Genomic DNA, 18,407 nt, shown 5'->3' on the forward strand with positions numbered 1-18,407 from the left:
ACCAGAGATTAACGCCCCTCCCTGCTCCGGGTCCTGGCCTACTTCTGATCTCACTCTCCTAATCCTTTGCAGCTGCTTACTTTCTTGGCGCCACTATCCTTGTTAAGGTTGGGCGGTCTGTAAAGTACTCCTATGACAACCTTCTCCTTCCAACAAGCGGTGAGGCCTTTATGGATCTGGAGAAAGCCTATGATAGAGTTGATAGGGAGGCATTATGGAGTGTAATGCGGATGTATGGAATAGGAGGTAGGTTATTGTCTGCCGTGAAAAGATTTTATAGGAATAGTTGGGCATGTGTGAGAGTTGGTAAAGGTGAGAGGGATTGGTTCGAGGTGAATGTGGGGTTGCGGCAAAGTTGTGTGATGTCACTGTGGCTGTTTAACGTGTACATGGATGGAGTAGTGAGGGAAATGAATGCAAGAGTGCAAGGTGAGGGCTTGGCACTGGTGCGTGAAAATAAAAGGGAGTGGAAGATAAGCCAGTTGTTATTTGTGAATGACACTGTCCTTGTGGCAGACTGTGAGGAGGGCCTACAAAATCTGGTGACAGAGTTTGGCAGAGTGTGTGAAAGAAGAAAGTTGAGAGTGTATGCGGGAAAAAGCAAGGTTATGAGATGTCTAAGGGATGCTGATGGTGGCAGAATGAATGTGAGGCTGAATGGGGAGCTGCTGGAGGAAGCTGAGAGCTTCAAGTATCTGGGGTCGCATGTAGCAGTAAATGGGAGTGTGGATGTGGAGGTTGGAAACAGAGTGAAAGAAGCAAGTAAATGTATGGGTGGAATGAAGAGTGTATTGAGCAACAGAGCCTTAGGAATGAATGCAAAGAGAAGGCTGTATGAGGGAGTAGTTGTGCCCACAGCTCTGTATGGGACCGAAACGTGGAATGTGAGACAGGACGAGAAGAGGTTGGATGTGTTTGAGATGAGGTGCCTGAGGAGTATGGAAGGTGTAACGAGAATGGACAGAGTGAGAAATGAGGACGTGAGGTAGAGAACGGAAGTGGTGAGAAAGCTGTTTGAAAAGGTGGATCAGAGGGTGCTGAGTTGCTATGGGAACATGGTAAAAATGGGTGAGGAACGTTTGACGAAAAGAGTGTGGAAGGCTGAAGTGAATAGGGTGAGAATGAGACGAAGGCCTAGAAGAGCGCTGGGTGTGCAAGGTCTGTCAGTAGAGCAAGGAAGACCCTTCCCATGTCCTCAATAACCGTTTCCCTATTGTCTCACCAACACCGGAGAGTAGTTCAGCATGCTCTCTAAAGACAGATCCTCTCTCTATCCACACCACACTACATTCACACAACATACACACCTTTTAACAAAATTCAAATTTCAAAATGGCGTACATCCTGCCTCGGAGTCTCCTCCTGGGGGGATGGGGGGGGGCACAAATCCCCCCAGGGAGGACTCCCCTTCTGGCTGCCGACCTGAGAAGTGTCTCGATAACTCATCGAACCTCTTTCTTATCAGTTTCTGCAACATTCGCGGTCTTAATTCTAATTTTCATTCTGTGGAACACCATCTCTCCTTCTCTAAACCTCATCTTCTCCTCCTCACCAAAACAAAGATTTCTGAGGCTACTGACAGCAATCTCTACTCTGTTCAGTTCTACTATTATCGGGACCCAGAAGACCATAACTCCACAGTTAATTAATAGTGACCCCAATCAGAGGCAAATACCGGAGGAAGATGTGGAGACAAGAATTGTAAATATGATAGGAGAGGGAAGGAAAGTAATTAGTCAGATATACAAGTCGTAAACATCTGATAAGCGCTTACACTACTAAGAGAGGTTACGGAAAATACTCAGACCCACATACAGGAAACAGATACCCAGTAGGCGTGGTCAAAAGGTGTGGATAACCATTCAGAACCTTCTAACTGTCACGTGCAGTGTGACGAAACGCTATAAGCGAATAACTGAACAGCGAAGTCACTGTGGGAGTGTCTTAAGAGTGAACCACGAATGGCAGGAGAAGTAAACGATACAACATAATGAGCGAGCCAATGGTTGTTGACAGGAAGTATTGGCTACTGGTTATGTAGAAAATGAAGGCGTGTCAAGGATGTAGTTCCTCCTCAAGCAAGGAAAAATGACCTAAACAACAGTGGCATGGGCAGACCGAGCCTTGCACTCGCTTCAAGCAGTGCTGCTACTCACTCAGCTGAGAATGGCTGTTGTGATCTTAATCGTGAGTAGAAATTCGAGAATCTAAGGGAAACCGACTGTTTTGTCCTGGGGATTATAATGTGAGAAGAGGTGTAGGAGGATTGTGAGTGGGACAGGATTGTGATTATTTTATTGCCATGTAGAGCAAAGGTAGAAACCACTGCGTGAGGTATAATTTGGTGCTTCCGTGAAATTGTAGTAGATTATACTATAGGAATGTGTTATTAGGATTTGTGAGGAGAGTACTTAATAATTGTGATGTAAGCAGAGAGAAACAAACCACTGCTTGTGGAATAACGAGTGTTATTATTATTGGCAACAACTGAGCACATATTGTAGTATTATGTTTAAGACAAGTCGTTTGTCATAAGTTGTATCCATTGCTGAATATGCCAGAGTGTTATGATCGTCTGAGCATAGAATATTGCGTAAGGCAGTTACTTTCATTTCATTTTAAATAAATGTATATTTTCTTTTTCCCTTGTTTATCCCCGAACACCAGTCTCTAATAACAACTTAAGCCGGATCACGCTACCAGGGATACGAGACGGTGAGATCATTTATGGAGTAATTAATGAGTGATAAAACAGTTGTTTTAATACAAGTTGATGCAAATAAAATAAAATGTATGAATTAAATACAAGAAAAGAAGGATCCAAAACTATATCTATCCTAAATTTTAATCCAAAGCTGGATGTTGCGCCTTCGTACGCATCGACATCACTTGTTCTCGTGCAAACGACCTTGACTCTGCAGAATTTTCCACCATCTGGCTAAGACTTCATTGTCATTCTATTACTAAATACATCTGTGCTGTTTATCTCTCACCTATCTCTACTAACTATGTAAAATTCTTTGACTACTTGAACTCTAGAGTGGAGCACATATTGACCCACTCTCCCTTCGTTAAAATCTCCATCTTGGGAGATTTCAATGTTAACCACCAGCTTTGGCTTTCATCCTCTTTCACTGACCAGCCTGGTGAACAAGCTTACAGCTTTGCTCTCCACAATGACCTAGAGCAGTTGGTTCAGCACCCTACTCGTATTCCCGACCGTCTTGGAGACAGGCCCAACATACTAGACCTCTTCCTTACCGCTAATCCTTCTGCTTTCTCAGTCAAACTGATCTCTCCGTTGGGCTCCTCCGATCATAACCTTATTTCTATATCCTGTCCTATCGCTCCTGTACATCCTCTGGACCCACCGAAGAGGCGATGCTCATGGCATTTTGCTTGAGCTCGGTGGGACGACCTGATAATGTACTTTTCCGATTTTCCGTGGAATGATTATTGCTTCCAGGAGCGAGACCCCTCTGTGTGTGCCCAGCGCAACACAGAGGTGATTGTCTCTGGAATGGAGGCATACATACCTCGTTCTTTCTCCTCTCCTCATGCTAAAAAGCCTTGGTTTAATCACGCTTGTTCTCGTGCTGTCAAAGATAGAGAAGCAGCTCACAAAAGGTAACATAGACCTCGAACTCCCGCTAACCATAATCTTTATATTTCTGCCCGGAATCGTGCCAAAGCTATTCTGCAACTTACCAAAAACTCCTTCATTGATAGAAAATGCCAAAACCTTGCTTTCTCTAATTCTTCCCGGGACTTTTTGGCATCTAGCCAAAAACATCTCCTCCAACATCACTTCTTAATCTTTCCCTCCTCTCCTTAGTCCTAACGGCAGCACCGCCGTCTAATCTATCTCTGAGGCTGAACTCTTCTCCTAAACATTTTTCTAAAAGCTCCACTCTGGACGATTCTGGGCATATTCCTCCTACTCATCCTCCTTCTGACTCCTTTATGCCTGTTATTAAAAGTCTTAAGAACGATGTTTTATATGCCCTCTCTGGCCTCAGCTCTCAGAAGGCTTATGGACCTGATGGAGTGCCCTCTATTGTCCTTAAAAACTGTGCCTCCGTGCTGACACCCTGCCTGGTCACTCTTTCGCCTTTGCCTGTCAACATCTACCTTTCCTTCCTGCTGAAAGTATGCCTTCATACAGCCTGTGCCTAGGAAGGGTGACCGTTCCAATCCCTCAAACTACCGTCCTATAGCTTTACTTTCTTGTCTATCTAAAGCTTTTGAATCAATCCTTAACCGGAAGATTCAAAAGCACCTTTCCACTTCTGGCCTTCTATCTGATCGCCAGTATGGGTTCCGCAAGGGACATTCTACTGGTGATCTCCTAGCCTTCTTAACTGACTCTTGGTTATCCTCTCTTAGCCGTTTCGGTGAAACCTTTGCTATTGCGCTGGTCATATCAAAAGCATTTGATAGGGTCTGGCACAAATCTTTTCTTTCCAAACTACCCTCCGGCGGTTTCTATCCATCTCTCTGTACATTTATCTCCAGTTTCCTTTCTGACCGTTCTATTTCTGCTGTTGTAGATGGTCACTTTTCTTCCCCTAGGACTATTAACAGTGGTATCCCGCGGGGTTCTATCCTATCTCCAACTCTCTTTCTGTTGTTCATTGATGATTTTTTCCAAAACGAACTGTCCTATCCATTCTTACGCCGATGACTTTACTCGACATTACTCAACTTCTTTTAATAGAAGACCCACCCAACAGGAACTAAACGATTCCAGGCTGGAGGCAGCAGAACGCTTAGCCTCAGACCTTACTATTATTTCCGATTGGGGCAAGAAGAACTTGATGTCCTTCAATGCCTCAAAAACACAGTTTCTCCACCTATCCACTCGACACAATCTTCCAAACAACTATCCCCTATTCTTTGAAAACACTCAGATATCACCTTCTTCAACACTAAGCATCCTCGGTCTATCCTTAACTTAAATTCTCAACTGGAAACTTCATATCTCTTCGCACAGCCGTACAGCCGCTATCCATTTACAGCGGCCTTGTTCGCCCTTGTATGGAGTATGCATCTCACGCGTGGAGGGTCCCACTCACACAGCTCTCTTGGACAGAGTGGAGTCTAAGGCTCCTCGTCTCATCAGCTCTTATCCTCTTGCTGAAAGTCTTCTACCTCTTAAATTTCCCCGCCATGTTGCCTCTCTTTCTAACTTCTATCGATATTTTTATGCTGATTGCTCTTCTGAACTTGTTAACTGCATGCCTCCCCCTCTCCCGCGGCCTTGCAACACATAGCTTTCTACTCATGCTCATCCCTTTACTGTCCAAATCCCTTACGCACGAGTTAACCAGCATCTTCACTCTTTCATCCCTCACGCTGGTAAACTCTGGAACAATCTTCCTTCATCTGTATTTCCTCATCCCTACGACTTGAACTCATTCAAGAGGAGGGTATCAGGACACCTCTCCTCCCGAAATTGACCTATCTTTCGGCCACTCCTCTAACTCTTTTTAGGAGCAGTGAGTAGCGGGTTTTTTCTTCACATTTTTTTACTTTTTTTATGCCCTTGAACTGACTCCTCTGCTGTAAAAAAAAATATATATAGCAAGTACCTCAACTTCTCTAATTCTTCCAAAGACTTCTGGCACCTAGCGAAAAATATCTCCTCCAATTTCAGTTTTTCATCATTCGCTCCTCTCCGTAATCCTGACGGCAGCACGGCCGCATCAATCCACAGAAGGCTTATGGACCTGATAGTGTCTCCTTTTGCCTTCAAACATTGTGCTACTGTGCTGACTCCCTGCCCGGTCAAACTCTTTCGTATCTGCTTTTCAACCTCTACCTTTCCTTCCCGCTGTAAGTAAGCCTACATACAGTCTGTACATAAGATGTGTGACCGTTCCAGTCCCTCAAACCCATGTCCCTTAGCATTAATTTCAAGTCAATCTAAAGCTTTTCAATCTATACTTAACTGGAAAATTCATAAGCTTCTCTCCACTTCTGACCTTCTATCTGATCACCAGCATGTGTTCCGCAGTGGGCGTTCTACTGGTAATATTGTTTTTTTTTTAACTGACTCTTGGTCATCTTCTCCTAGCCTGCGCCATGACGGGCTGGGGCCGAATATCATCCAGGCCCCTCAAGCAAGCCTACCGGAGCAATAGGCGGAGACGTAAAATAAATAAATAAATAAATACATAAATACATACATACATACATACATACACACACACACACACACACACATATATATATATATATATATATATATATATATATATATATATATATACATATATATATATACATATATATATATATATATATATATATATATATATATATATATGTATATATATATATGTATATATATATATATATATATATATATATATATATTTATATATATATATATATATATAGATATATATATATATATTTATATATACACATACAAACACACAAAAATAAACACAAAAACAGACACACACACACACACACACACACACACACACACACACACACACACACACACACACATGTTATCATATCTTACTTACTGTCTTATGTCTCTTAAATTATGTCGGAATGACGTTTTTTTTTTATGTTTATCGATCGTGTCATGGTGACTGCTCTCCTGAACACATCCCCACCCTCCCGCGGCAACGCTTCACTCGACCTGCAACCCAACCTCGTCCCTGCTACTTAAATCCCTTATGAGGAGTTACCCAGCATGTTCATACTTTCATCCTTCACACTTACCCCGTACACACGAAGGCACTTCATTAACTTTAACCAAGTGGACGACTTTAACTCTAAGTGGAGTAGTTTGCATGTGAGTTGACCATCCGTCTCTTTCCTGACACGACAGAAGTGTTTAGGCCTATATCTATCCCTACTTGAGAATTATCTAAGTCTGATGAGAAATACATTCATAAAGAAGTAGAATCATTGCTTAACCCGTGAACGTCGGCAGACCCTTTTCTGGGCTTTCACGAGTCGTGGCTGTGGTACGGTGGACCCTAAAAAAGGCTCACCATAAAACCCATAATTCATGCTAATTGTAGGAGGTTGTGGCATAGAGCAACCCACCATACATGCCCTAGGTCATAGTGGTGGGTGAGTGAGCTTGAGATGGGCATTTTTGTCAAAGGTGGTGCTGTAAGATCATGGCAGACTGAATTATCTATCCACACAGTAATCACTTGTCAAATTCTCTAAAGTAGACAACAAGCGACTCTCGGCTAGATGCCACGCGTCACAAGAATGTTTATTTTGTAACAAACACCACCCAAAAAGATTGGAGTTTGAGTAAAAGTAAATATTTTTCACAGCTTTATGGTTATGAGAGGAGTACTCTGATGTACGTTCCATGCTCTTTTCTTAGTCTTAAAATGCAGTGTAATGTTGCCGTTTCTCGGCCACTTCTCGGCTTTCCCATAGCCGAGGCCCACGGGTTAAGGAAGGTGTGATAGAAAAGAGTCAGTCCCCTTGGAGGGCGCAATTACTATTTAGTAACCGAAGACGACCGACACACGAGTGGCATGGAAGTTGATTACTCACAGACTATTAACCGCTCCACTCAACTAGACGCTTATCAGTCCTTGTATTAACGGCTTGGTGAATTCCTTGGCTAAGTACAAAGTGTCCAGTAAACTTGGCTTAAAATGCTTACTGCCAAGCCCCCTCAGAGACGGTGAGAAGGTGTACGCTGCTTCTGAGGCTGACGGACGGCTGTATCAGAGCACGAGGATCCCGTTTGGATAGTAGCCGCGTTCCAACGTGCAACTAACGCTATTTTTTTCAGATATTGACCTTGAAGCCACCCTTGCGTACTTAATATAATCGATTATATTCACCTTTTTCTCTGAAACTTTACCTCTCTCAGAAAGACTCCAACCTGCTGTGGAAAGGGAGGCTATTGCCATCATCGAAGCTGTACGCAAATGGAGACTTTCTCGCCGGGAGGAGGTTTGCTATAACAACTGACCAGCCAGCAGTGTCTTTGATGTTTAAGTTGAATCATAATGCGATGGCGCCTGGAACTCTCCGGATGCCAGTATGATATTCAGCCTCGCCCCGGTAATGGTAATGTTCCCTGTGACACATTGCCCCCAGCTTGTACCACTTCTCTTTCCCGCCCTGCTCCTTTCGATGAGGGTCCTGCCTCACTCTGCCATCCTGGTGTTACTTGATTTTGACATTTTATGAGGTCCAAAAATTTACCTTGTTCTCTGGATGATGTAAAAAGTTTTTTTTTACAATACACTATTTCCTCTGAGCTGAAACGTAGATATTTCAGGACTCCAGTAGCTAAACTCATCCAGTCCATGCAACCCTTTGACAGAATGTCCGGAGATTTTATTGGACCTAAAGCTTCTTGCTCTAGGAACAAATACCTCCTCGCTGCTTTCGGTTAATGCTCCAGACTTCCTTTCGCCTTTCCCTGCACTGACATGTCTGCTCCAACTGTTGTCTCGTGCCTCAGGAAGCTCTCTGCATTATTCGGCTGTCCGTCATCGAGTCACTGATAAAGGATCTCAGTGTATGTCTAGAGAGGTTTGTAATTTTCTTGTGGGGAATGGTATAGTTTGTACTCCCATACCACCCCAAGGCAATGGCCAGTGTGAGAGGGAATCAGTACCTGACACTGCTTTCCACTCCATTAGATCACTGCTCTGTACACACACTAAAAAAACTATCGCTACAGTGGGGTCCGACGAATTTCACACTGAGCAACCCGGTAATCTCGGCAGGGTTGGTAAAAGTGCGATCACCCCCACCACCTCAGCTCTGCTGGGGGGAGCAGGACAGGACCCCCGTAAGGGAGGGATAGAGAGCACTGAGATACCAGATATCACCATAATATTACGGAGTGATTTGAGTGCCACTTGTTCAGGCTTTACATTCACAAATAATAAAACAATAATGTTCATATGATATACATAACAGCGGTGGGTAAAAGTATTCCCCATGTCAAAGACAAAAACATCAACCATCAATGCATGTCAGATATAGTTCAGTTCATAATATAACAACCTGGAACCAATGCTTCCACTGAGCGTGTCTTTTCTCTCATGAACAAGCTGTTGGCATCTGGAAAAAAAAAACTCAGATTGCAACGCTAAAAGCATTGATTGTTGGTGAGAAAAAAAGACTAACAATAACGCAAGGTGTTTATTATATGGTGTCCAAACTGGACGAAATTTTACCTATTCACCTGTGTGTGGTGTTACAGCCTAATTTCATCAGCCAAACACGACAATATTATAGTGCTACATACAACACAGACCAATTTACTTCGACTAAGACTCCACCTGTGTGTTTCCTGAAGCGTTACTGAGCCAACTCAAATTCTACTGCTTCATTTACGAGTCCCGCTCACTTGATTCAGGCTAGTGAAGCCACACCAAACATGAGCAGTGATACCAACATGAGTAGCACGTTATCAACGGCTTCGTCCTTGGCGTCAGTTTGTATAGTGCTGAATGTGTAACGATACATGTTTGAGTGTGTGTACGCCTCCAACAAGACTCCCAGCCTTCCTTCTGCCGCACAAGCACCGAGCTCACCCAGTGAAGACACTCGTGAGACTAACAATCACTCGCTCTTCTCCAGAATTAGGAAACCCGTAGATAGGCAAACATATTACTAATATTTCGCGTTGTAAATACTTTAAATGTACATTTTCTATATATCCATAGTATTGTTTAATGTACACTTTCACCATAGGCTTCTCGAACACCCGGGCACGATGGATGTGAAAATGAGTCGATCGTGGCTGGTCGCCTCGGAATGGTTGGTGCCCCTGATGGTGATGACGCACCTGAACCCATCACTGCATATGATACGTTCCCAGCCTGTGTTGATTTGATGGTTGCAATAAGTCATGCTCACGTTAGTCGCAATAGAGACCTCACAAGACCAGCGCAAAGTCATTGCTATCCGTCACACTGAAGGCCTCAGTTATCCCCTGCGGCTCTTTCAAGAGACCTGTGCGGCTCCTGCTACCTACTTAAAAATGTCCAAGTTATCATAGAAAAGTGAGAGAGAGAGAGAGAGAGAGAGAGAGAGAGAGAGAGACGGGCGAGACGTGAGGTCTACGAGGACAATTCCCGTGCAATACATCTCCACCTGACCGCCCCAGTCCCTGCCCTTGGCAGAGCAGGCAGGCGATCTCGGCTTCGCCCATCGCTGAGCGGGCTTTTGTGATTTTCTATTTACACCCTTGAGTTGGGTTTCTTTGCTCTAAATAAAAACAGTAACATACAGGGCCGGTTGTATTGAGAATATTATGAACTTGCCGATATCTCGTTTCCCGCTTCATTAACCAACTGCCTTGTTGACCAGGTATTCCGACACCAACGCAAACCACGATATGATGAAATGGTCTACTTGTGCTCCCAAGATAATCTGACCCTGCATACGCAAACAGACCGAGAATAATATACACAAACAACTTGCCTTACGTACTTATTCACCTGTTATTGGGAAGAAGCCAATAAGTACCACCTAACGACGCCGCACCCCCTCTTCCATTATCTTACCCTGCACAGGCAACGAGAGGCTTTCTGACATAGATAGTCCGGCCCTGCACACACACACACACACACACACACACACACACACACACACACAGTCCAGTAGGGGGCGTGGGATTATTGCCTTCGTGACGGCTCCCACTGTTGTTTTGCTTTAGTTGTCGGAATCTTTTCCTGCTATTTTCCTGATTCTTAATTTCTATTGACTCGCTTTTTCTTTTTTTCACTTGCTTTTTGTATTTATTCTTTTTACACTTTTAATCTCAAGATTTGCTACTTGCCGGATCATAAAGTTTTATAATTGCTTAATTTTCCTGCTAATAGTTTTGTTGTTTGCTTTTCATGTCCATTACTCTATTTGCACAGATCTTGTTGTTTTTTGTTTCGCACTTGAAGATTTTGTTTTCACACACTTGTACAGCCTTTACTTTCTTTGCTCTTTTATTCCACAGTCTTTTCACTTGATTTTTCCGGTCCTCTATCTGGTTGCTGTTGAGTGCTGTGAGTGCCAGTACGCTGCTCCCAAAAAAGAATCAAAAGAGGTGGCCGAAAGAAAGGTCAATTTCAGGAGGAGAGGTGTCCTGATACCCTCCTTTTGAAAGAGTTCAAGTCGTAGGCAGGAGGAAATACAGATGAAGGAAGATTGTTCCAGAGTTTACCAGCGTGAGGGATGAAAGAGTGAAGATTCTGGTTAACTCTTGCATAAGGGGTTTGGACAGTATAGGGATGAGCATGAGTAGAAAGTCGTGTGCAGCGGGGCCGCGGGAGGGGGTGGCATGCAGTTAGCAAGTTCAGAAGAGCAATCAGCGTGGAAATATCGATAGAAGATAGAAAGAGAGGCAACATCGCGGCGGAATTTAAGAGGTAGAAGACTATCAGTAGGAGAAGGAGAGCTGATGAGACGAAAAGCCTTAGTCTCCACTCTGTCCAGAAGAGCTGTGTGAGTGGAGCCTCCCCACACGTGAGATGATTACTATAATCATGTCTAGAATAGAGTCCAGTATGCCAGTACGTCAAAACTATACAGATTTAAGCTGATGCCCATGCACAAACATAAAAACCCACCTTGTAAAAACACTTATCCTGCCTATACTTGATTACCCTCCCATTCCCACACACACATTCAGTAACACTCAACTCGCTAAACTCCAGAGGGTCCAGAACACAGCCTTACGTTTTGCAACCAACCAATACCACCCATACGCCATGACCACAGAGTAAATCCACATAGCAACAATCACTCTCCCTCTCAACATACGAATACACAAAAGAGCCACAAAAATATGGCAAAGACTTTCCCTGCTCAACATACACCACTTCAACACCCTCACTAACAACGCGAACAACATACTCAGGTACCACAGAGACCTCCCAAGCAGCCTTGCCGCAATAAGCTCCCTGCCTGCACCACTACTCCACTGAATCTGAGCCACCCCAAGGAAGCAACTCCAGAATCACGGCATCCACACTCGGCAAGCTAGCTATACGCAAACACCACAACTACACGTTACGCCCAAAAACACAAATGTAAACAAAATCGTGACTACGTTCCAAACAATGTATCAACCAAACTCCAGCTTCATGAACTGATTGTGAGCCTAGAAGTGTAATAAAATGCCCTAGATAGGTGGACTTCCCGCCTTCTCTTCTCCCTCCTACTCCTTCTTTACCTTCCTCACCCACCCTCTTTTGATTCTTCCCCCATCTTCTCTCTCTCTAAAAAAAAAAAAAAAAAATATCCACCTCAGTTCCCCTGAAGAAGCGAAAGCGAAACTAGTCGGGAATAAGCTCATCTCAAACACACCCGTGCTTCCTCCCTCCTCCTGCACTCAACTTGTCGAAGATGTCCTTACAATAATAACAATAATAACAATAATAATAATAATAACAATAATAATAATAATAATAATATTAGTAATAATAATGATGATGATGATTATGATAATAATAATAATAATAATAATAATAATAATAATAATAATAATAATAATAATAATAATAATAATAATAATAATAATAATAATAATAATAATAATAATAATAATAATAATAATAATATAAACACTAATAATAATAATAATAATAATAATAATAATAATAATAATATAAAAACTAATAATAATAATAATAATAATAATAATAATAATAATAATAATAATAATAATAATAATAATAATAATAATAATAATAATAATAATAATAATAATAATAATAATAATAATAATAATAATAATAATAATAATAATATAAGCAATACTACTACTACTACTACTACTACTACTACTACTAATAATAATAATAATAATAATAATAATAATAATAATAATAATAATAATGATAATAATAATAATAAAATAATAATAATAATAATAATAATAATCTCAACGGTTGTGACGATGTGGATAACCATATCATGACTAGCAGTATTAACAATACAAATATTAACATGCATAACGTAGATTTTGATGATAACATTAAAAATTATTCTTCTTTTATTTTTCTATGAACAAACATATCAATCATATACGTCGATGCTTTTTTGTTATTTTTCATTATTATTATTATTATTATTATTATTATTATTATTATTGTGTTTGTGTGTGTGTGTGTGTATTATTATTATTATTATTGTTATTATTATTATTATTATTATTATTATTATTATTATTATTATTATTATTATTATTATTATTATTATTATTATTATTATTATTATTATTATTATTATTATTATTATTATTATTATTATCATAAGTACTGCAATCATCACCAGTAATCATGTTGTTTATCTTGCTGTCTATTGTAGCTGTGTTAACATTCCTTACTTTCTCGTTGAAGCGGTCTATCAGCCATTCCCTGAATCCAAGCAGTTTCCTCACGTCCTCTGGCCGCAGCGTGTCGTCACCTGCTGCAGCGTTCACCCTGGCACTGGACGTGACCTGCAACGACAGGCGCCACTGACTTTACCACCAATTGAGACAGGCAGCCAGGCTCTTCATGTGTGGGGGGGGGGGGAGTGAGAGAGAGAGAGAGAGAGAGAGAGAGAGAGAGAGAGAGAGAGAGAGAGAGACCGACAGGCATATTGTAGAGACAGACAGATCGATAGGGATGCTAACAGCGTCCAAAAACTCACCTCAGGATTCAGGCTGTGGGCGGCGTCCCCGTGCACCGCGCCGCTCCTCCTCGCCAGCCACCTCGCTGCTAAGTCTTTACCCTGCCTCTTAGCCAAGTCCAGCGGCGTGAGGTCATCACCGGCACCCGTACTGGGCGCCGCGTCCTTATCCAGCAGGTACCTGACCACGTTCAGACGCCCTGCCTTAACAGCCCAGTGCAGGGGTGTCAGGCCATCGCCGTCCGTTGCGTAAAGAGGCCAGCCAGCCCCCTCCAGGGCCTTCAGCACAGCCTCGTGGCCACCAAAGCTGGCGAGGTGCACCGGGGTGTGTCCGTCGGCGGCCTGCAGCAGCTCGGGGGTGGGCGGCGTGACCTGGATGAGGGTAGACACACACTCAGCTTCACCATCTACTGCAGCCCAGTGGAGGGCCGTCCATCCTGTGTGTGGGAAGGGGAAGAGACGGACAGTTTTCAGTGCTCGGCAGTGACCATTACGTCACCAGACAGTGCCCTAGTGCCGCCGTGTGACACACTGCACGGCAGCCACAACGGAGGCTGTTGTGAATACTGCTGATCCTGGATACGGGAGGCAGAGAGGCCTGTTGTTGCGGCAATAACGAGTGTGGCGGGAGGAGAGGGAGAGGGAGGAGGCGAGGGAAGGAGGGGAGAGGAAGGAAGGGAGGAAGGGAATTTAATGATAGCGGGAGTGAGTGAGAGGAAAGAGTGGAGGGATGGAAACATGGAAACATGGAAATGCAGGCATCAGTAAGCCTATTGGCTTATTACGTGGTTGCCCACTTTGGTGATTTAATCTGCTCGACAGCCACTTGGGGCCTGGGGAGCAGATGAAAGCACCTCGACATTGAGGAGCAGATACAAGAACATAGAAATACACGGAGACTGGGAGAGGACGATTGGCCTACACAGGGCAGCCCCAGAATCCCCCCCAATACTCACGGTGGGTGAGGTGTAGTCTCAGGGGCACAGGTAGAGGCTTAATCCTCGTTTTACCGGCGGTACTAGGCACGGCACCAGTAACCTGTCACCTTACTGCACCCACACCTCACTCCACCTGTCATGCGGACATTAACTCTCTCTGTACTCTATTGTTGACTTACGCTACTTGTAATGAGAGGGATGAAGGAGGGAAGGGAGTGTAGGTAGAGTTATGAGGGGTAGGAGGGGAAGGATTAGGTGGAGGCGAGGGATAGGGAGGAGGGAGGGAAGGGAGAATAAGGACTGCAGGGAGAAGAGGGAAGGGAAGGATATGGATGGGAGTGAGAGGAGATGAGGGAGAGGAAGGAACACACAGAACACAAAGAAAGAACAAACAACAGCAGACCTGCTGGTTCTTTACGAGGCTGTTTGTGACAAGCTACACTAACTATCTAATCAAAGGTGGAAGATGAAGGACAACAAAGGCGAAGGCTCCTCCCCACCCCCCCATCCCTCCAGCCAAAGCTGGCAGGAAAGGAAAAAGAACCATGCAGCATGGAAAAACTACATGGAATTTATGTAGGAAAGAGGAAAGAACTACCATTACTGCTACCACTAACCGGGCGATAAAAACGGACAAGGACACCAGTATTCGAAAGAACTTAACGTTATTACGACAATGAGTAATATCTTAGTTGCTGGTTGAATTCAAAATACTTCTCCAATCTATTCTTGAAGCCCGTTACTGTTGTATTATCAACGACATCACGGGGTAGAGAGTTCCAAACATTAACAACTCGATTGAAGAAGAAGTGTTTAGCTTCGTGCGACGAGAATCTCTTACCACTTATCTTCAAAATGTGATTTCTTCTTGTTCTATTTGATCGATCAATTGTAAAGTAATCTTCCGCATTAATATCAATGAATCCTTTAAACATTTTAAACACCTCTATCAGATCGCCTCGCATTTTTCGTTTTGATAGGCTGAATAAATTTACTTCTTTAAGCCTTTGTTCATATGATAAATTTCTCAACCTAGGAGTCATCTTTGTTACTCTTCGTTGAACCCGTTCCAACTTTTCTATGTCTTTTCTGTAATAGGGAGACCAAAACTGTACACAGTATTCTAGACGAGATCGAACCAACGAATTATACAGTTTTAATATTACTTTTTCCGATTTATTATTTAAGACTCGTCCGATGAAGCCAATCAATTTGTTTGCAGTTTTAACTACCTCTGAACAATGCTGACCGGGCTTTAAATCGCTTGATATAGTGATTCCAAGATCCTTTTCTTTACTTACTGCAGAAAGTTGTTGGCCATTCATTACGTACCGACCGCGATTGTTATTTTTTCCGATGTGCAACACTTTACATTTGTCAACGTTAAATTTCATTTGCCATTGATTGGCCCAACGTGCAAGTCGATCTAGATCTGATTGTAAAGCTTCTTCGTCTTCTTCGTCGAGTGTCGCAGTTACTTTACTAGCAATTTTTGTGTCATCAGCAAATTTTGATACTTTGCAAGTGAGCCCATCATCGATATCATTAACATAAATCAAGAAGAGCATGGGGCCAAGCACTGATCCTTGAGGTACGCCGCTTTTGACATCGAGCCAGTTAGATGTAACACCGTTTAGAACTACTCTCTGTTTCCGCTCAGAGAGCCAGTCCGCAAGCCAATTGTGAATGTTACCCGAGATACCGTGCGCCAATAGTTTGCTGAGCAATCGTTGGTGGGGGACCTTATCAAATGCCTTTTGAAAATCCAGATATATGATATCTACTGATCTGCTTTCATCAAACACCTCAAAAATATAATGAAAAAAATCAAGTAAGTTAGTCAAACACGAACGTTTATTACGGAAGCCATGTTGCGAATTATTTATTACATTATTTTCTTCGAAGAATTTCACCATATTGTCGCGAATGAGAGTCTCCATTAACTTATAAACAATCGATGTTAGGCTAATTGGTCGATAGTTTCCTGGAGGAGACTTGTCCCCCTTTTTGAAAATTGGCGTGACATTTGCAGGTTTCCAATCCGACGGAACTTTTCCAGCTGTTAAAGATTTATTGAATATGATGGAGAGCGGTTTACAAATTTGATGTTTGATTTCTTTTAACACCCTAGGGGTAATTTTGTCTGGACCAGGAGCTTTGCTTACTTTAATCTTTTCAATTGTGCGTAAAATGTCACTTTCTACGATGAGCACGCCACTTAACATCTTTTCGGTCCTTCTAGCCTCCGGCGGTTGAGGTGCTAAACAATCTTCGTCGGTAAATACGGATGCGAAAAAGTTATTTAGGATTGTAGCCATTTCATTTTCAGCGTTCGTGTGGTTACCATTATCATTAGCAAGCGGTCCGATACCACAAGTGAGTGACTATTATTTACATAGCTAAAAAAATCTTTATGATTAGATTTACTTGTTTCCGCTATATATTCTTCAAGATTTTTCTTGCTTCGATTTATTAATTTCTTGGTTTCGCGGCGAAGGAAGGAGAAGGAAAGGAGGGAGAGGAAGTATATCTAGAGGAGTGAGAGGAGAGGAGGGAGAGGAAGGTCGAGTGGAGGAAAGGAAGACACAAAAATTCACACCTCAACCACTATACAATAAACCCCACCACCACCACCTCTTCTCTCAAAACACACGTACTACAACATACGACATGGTAATATCCAGTAACAAAGCCACTCATAACACAATAATAAACCCTCGGCCACCTACCACTTCAGACCATCTTTACATAATCATTACATTAACAAGCAAAGCCATCACTAACTCAATCCCTCCAACATTTGGTATGAGAAAGGCAAATTGGGAAAAACTAAAAGAGGAAGTGGAACAAGAAAAAGAAACGAAAGAAATAGAGGATCATATTATCAAGGAAACAATAGGTAACAAAATGGAACAATAGCATAAGGTAATAGAAAAAGGAATGGTCAACAATATACCAATGAAAAGAAAAATCATATCGCAAAAACAAATATCAAGTCCAAGTTTAAGACACCTCCAACACCAGTTCCAACAATTGCATCTACAAGAAGAAGTACAAGGTTGAAATATAGTACAATATAATCGATACAAAACACTAACAACAGAAATACAGAAAGAAAGCGAAAACATCAGACAAAAACTACACCCAGTCACTAACAAAACTAACAAAAAGTTATCACGATCCTCAAAAATTTTGGAACCAGGTCAATAAACTTGAAGCAAACAAAACACCAGTAAAACAACATCTCATCAAAAACAACCGTAAACTAACAGAAGACGAAGAGAAAGGAGAACCGTTCCGGGAAATCTGGGAAAACATTTTTAAAATTACTCCCGAGGAAAGTGCTCAATATGACACAGAACAACAAAGAGAAGTCGAAGAATACCTACAAATAAATGAACCAACACGCAGCACACCTAATATATCAAATATAGGCAGACCCCAAGGCACACAGCACACAGACACGCTTATCTCACAAACAGAAATACAAAGCGCAATAAAAAAAACTTCAAAAATGATACTTCGGGAGAAACTAAAATCAACAAATCAGTATTGAAAAATCTACCAGAATACGCACTCATAAAACTCCAATAGCTATTCAACAACACCCTCTCTATGGGATATTTCCCAAGAAATTCAAAACTGCAATCATCTAACCACTACCCAAACCTAACACAGACCACACCAACCCAATAACCCATAGACCAATTTCTTTATTAGAAGTCACTGGCTAAATCATGGAAAAAATCATGAACACGAGACTCAGACAATTTTTAGAAGAAAATAATATATTAAATAAAACTCAGCATGGCTTCAGAAACAAACGAGGAACAGATA

At 42.2% G+C, this 18,407-nt stretch overlaps 1 protein-coding gene across 1 annotated transcript in view; it reads right to left on the minus strand.

Annotated features, from left to right (window-relative positions):
- Positions 1-617: 617 nt before the first annotated feature.
- The window catches only part of LOC126990572 (ankyrin-3-like), a 39,503-nt gene continuing 21,713 nt past the window's right edge, over positions 618-18,407 (minus strand). Inside the window, exons 3-5 of the mRNA XM_050849183.1 lie at positions 13,654-14,069; positions 13,346-13,459; positions 618-695 (exon numbers count right to left, since the gene is read on the minus strand). Coding sequence (XP_050705140.1) covers positions 618-695; positions 13,346-13,459; positions 13,654-14,069 — 608 coding nt within the window. The remainder of the gene's footprint in view (positions 696-13,345; positions 13,460-13,653; positions 14,070-18,407) is intronic.

This window comes from Eriocheir sinensis, unplaced genomic scaffold, assembly GCF_024679095.1.
Source record: "Eriocheir sinensis breed Jianghai 21 unplaced genomic scaffold, ASM2467909v1 Scaffold177, whole genome shotgun sequence".
NCBI classification, from domain to species: domain Eukaryota; kingdom Metazoa; phylum Arthropoda; class Malacostraca; order Decapoda; family Varunidae; genus Eriocheir; species Eriocheir sinensis.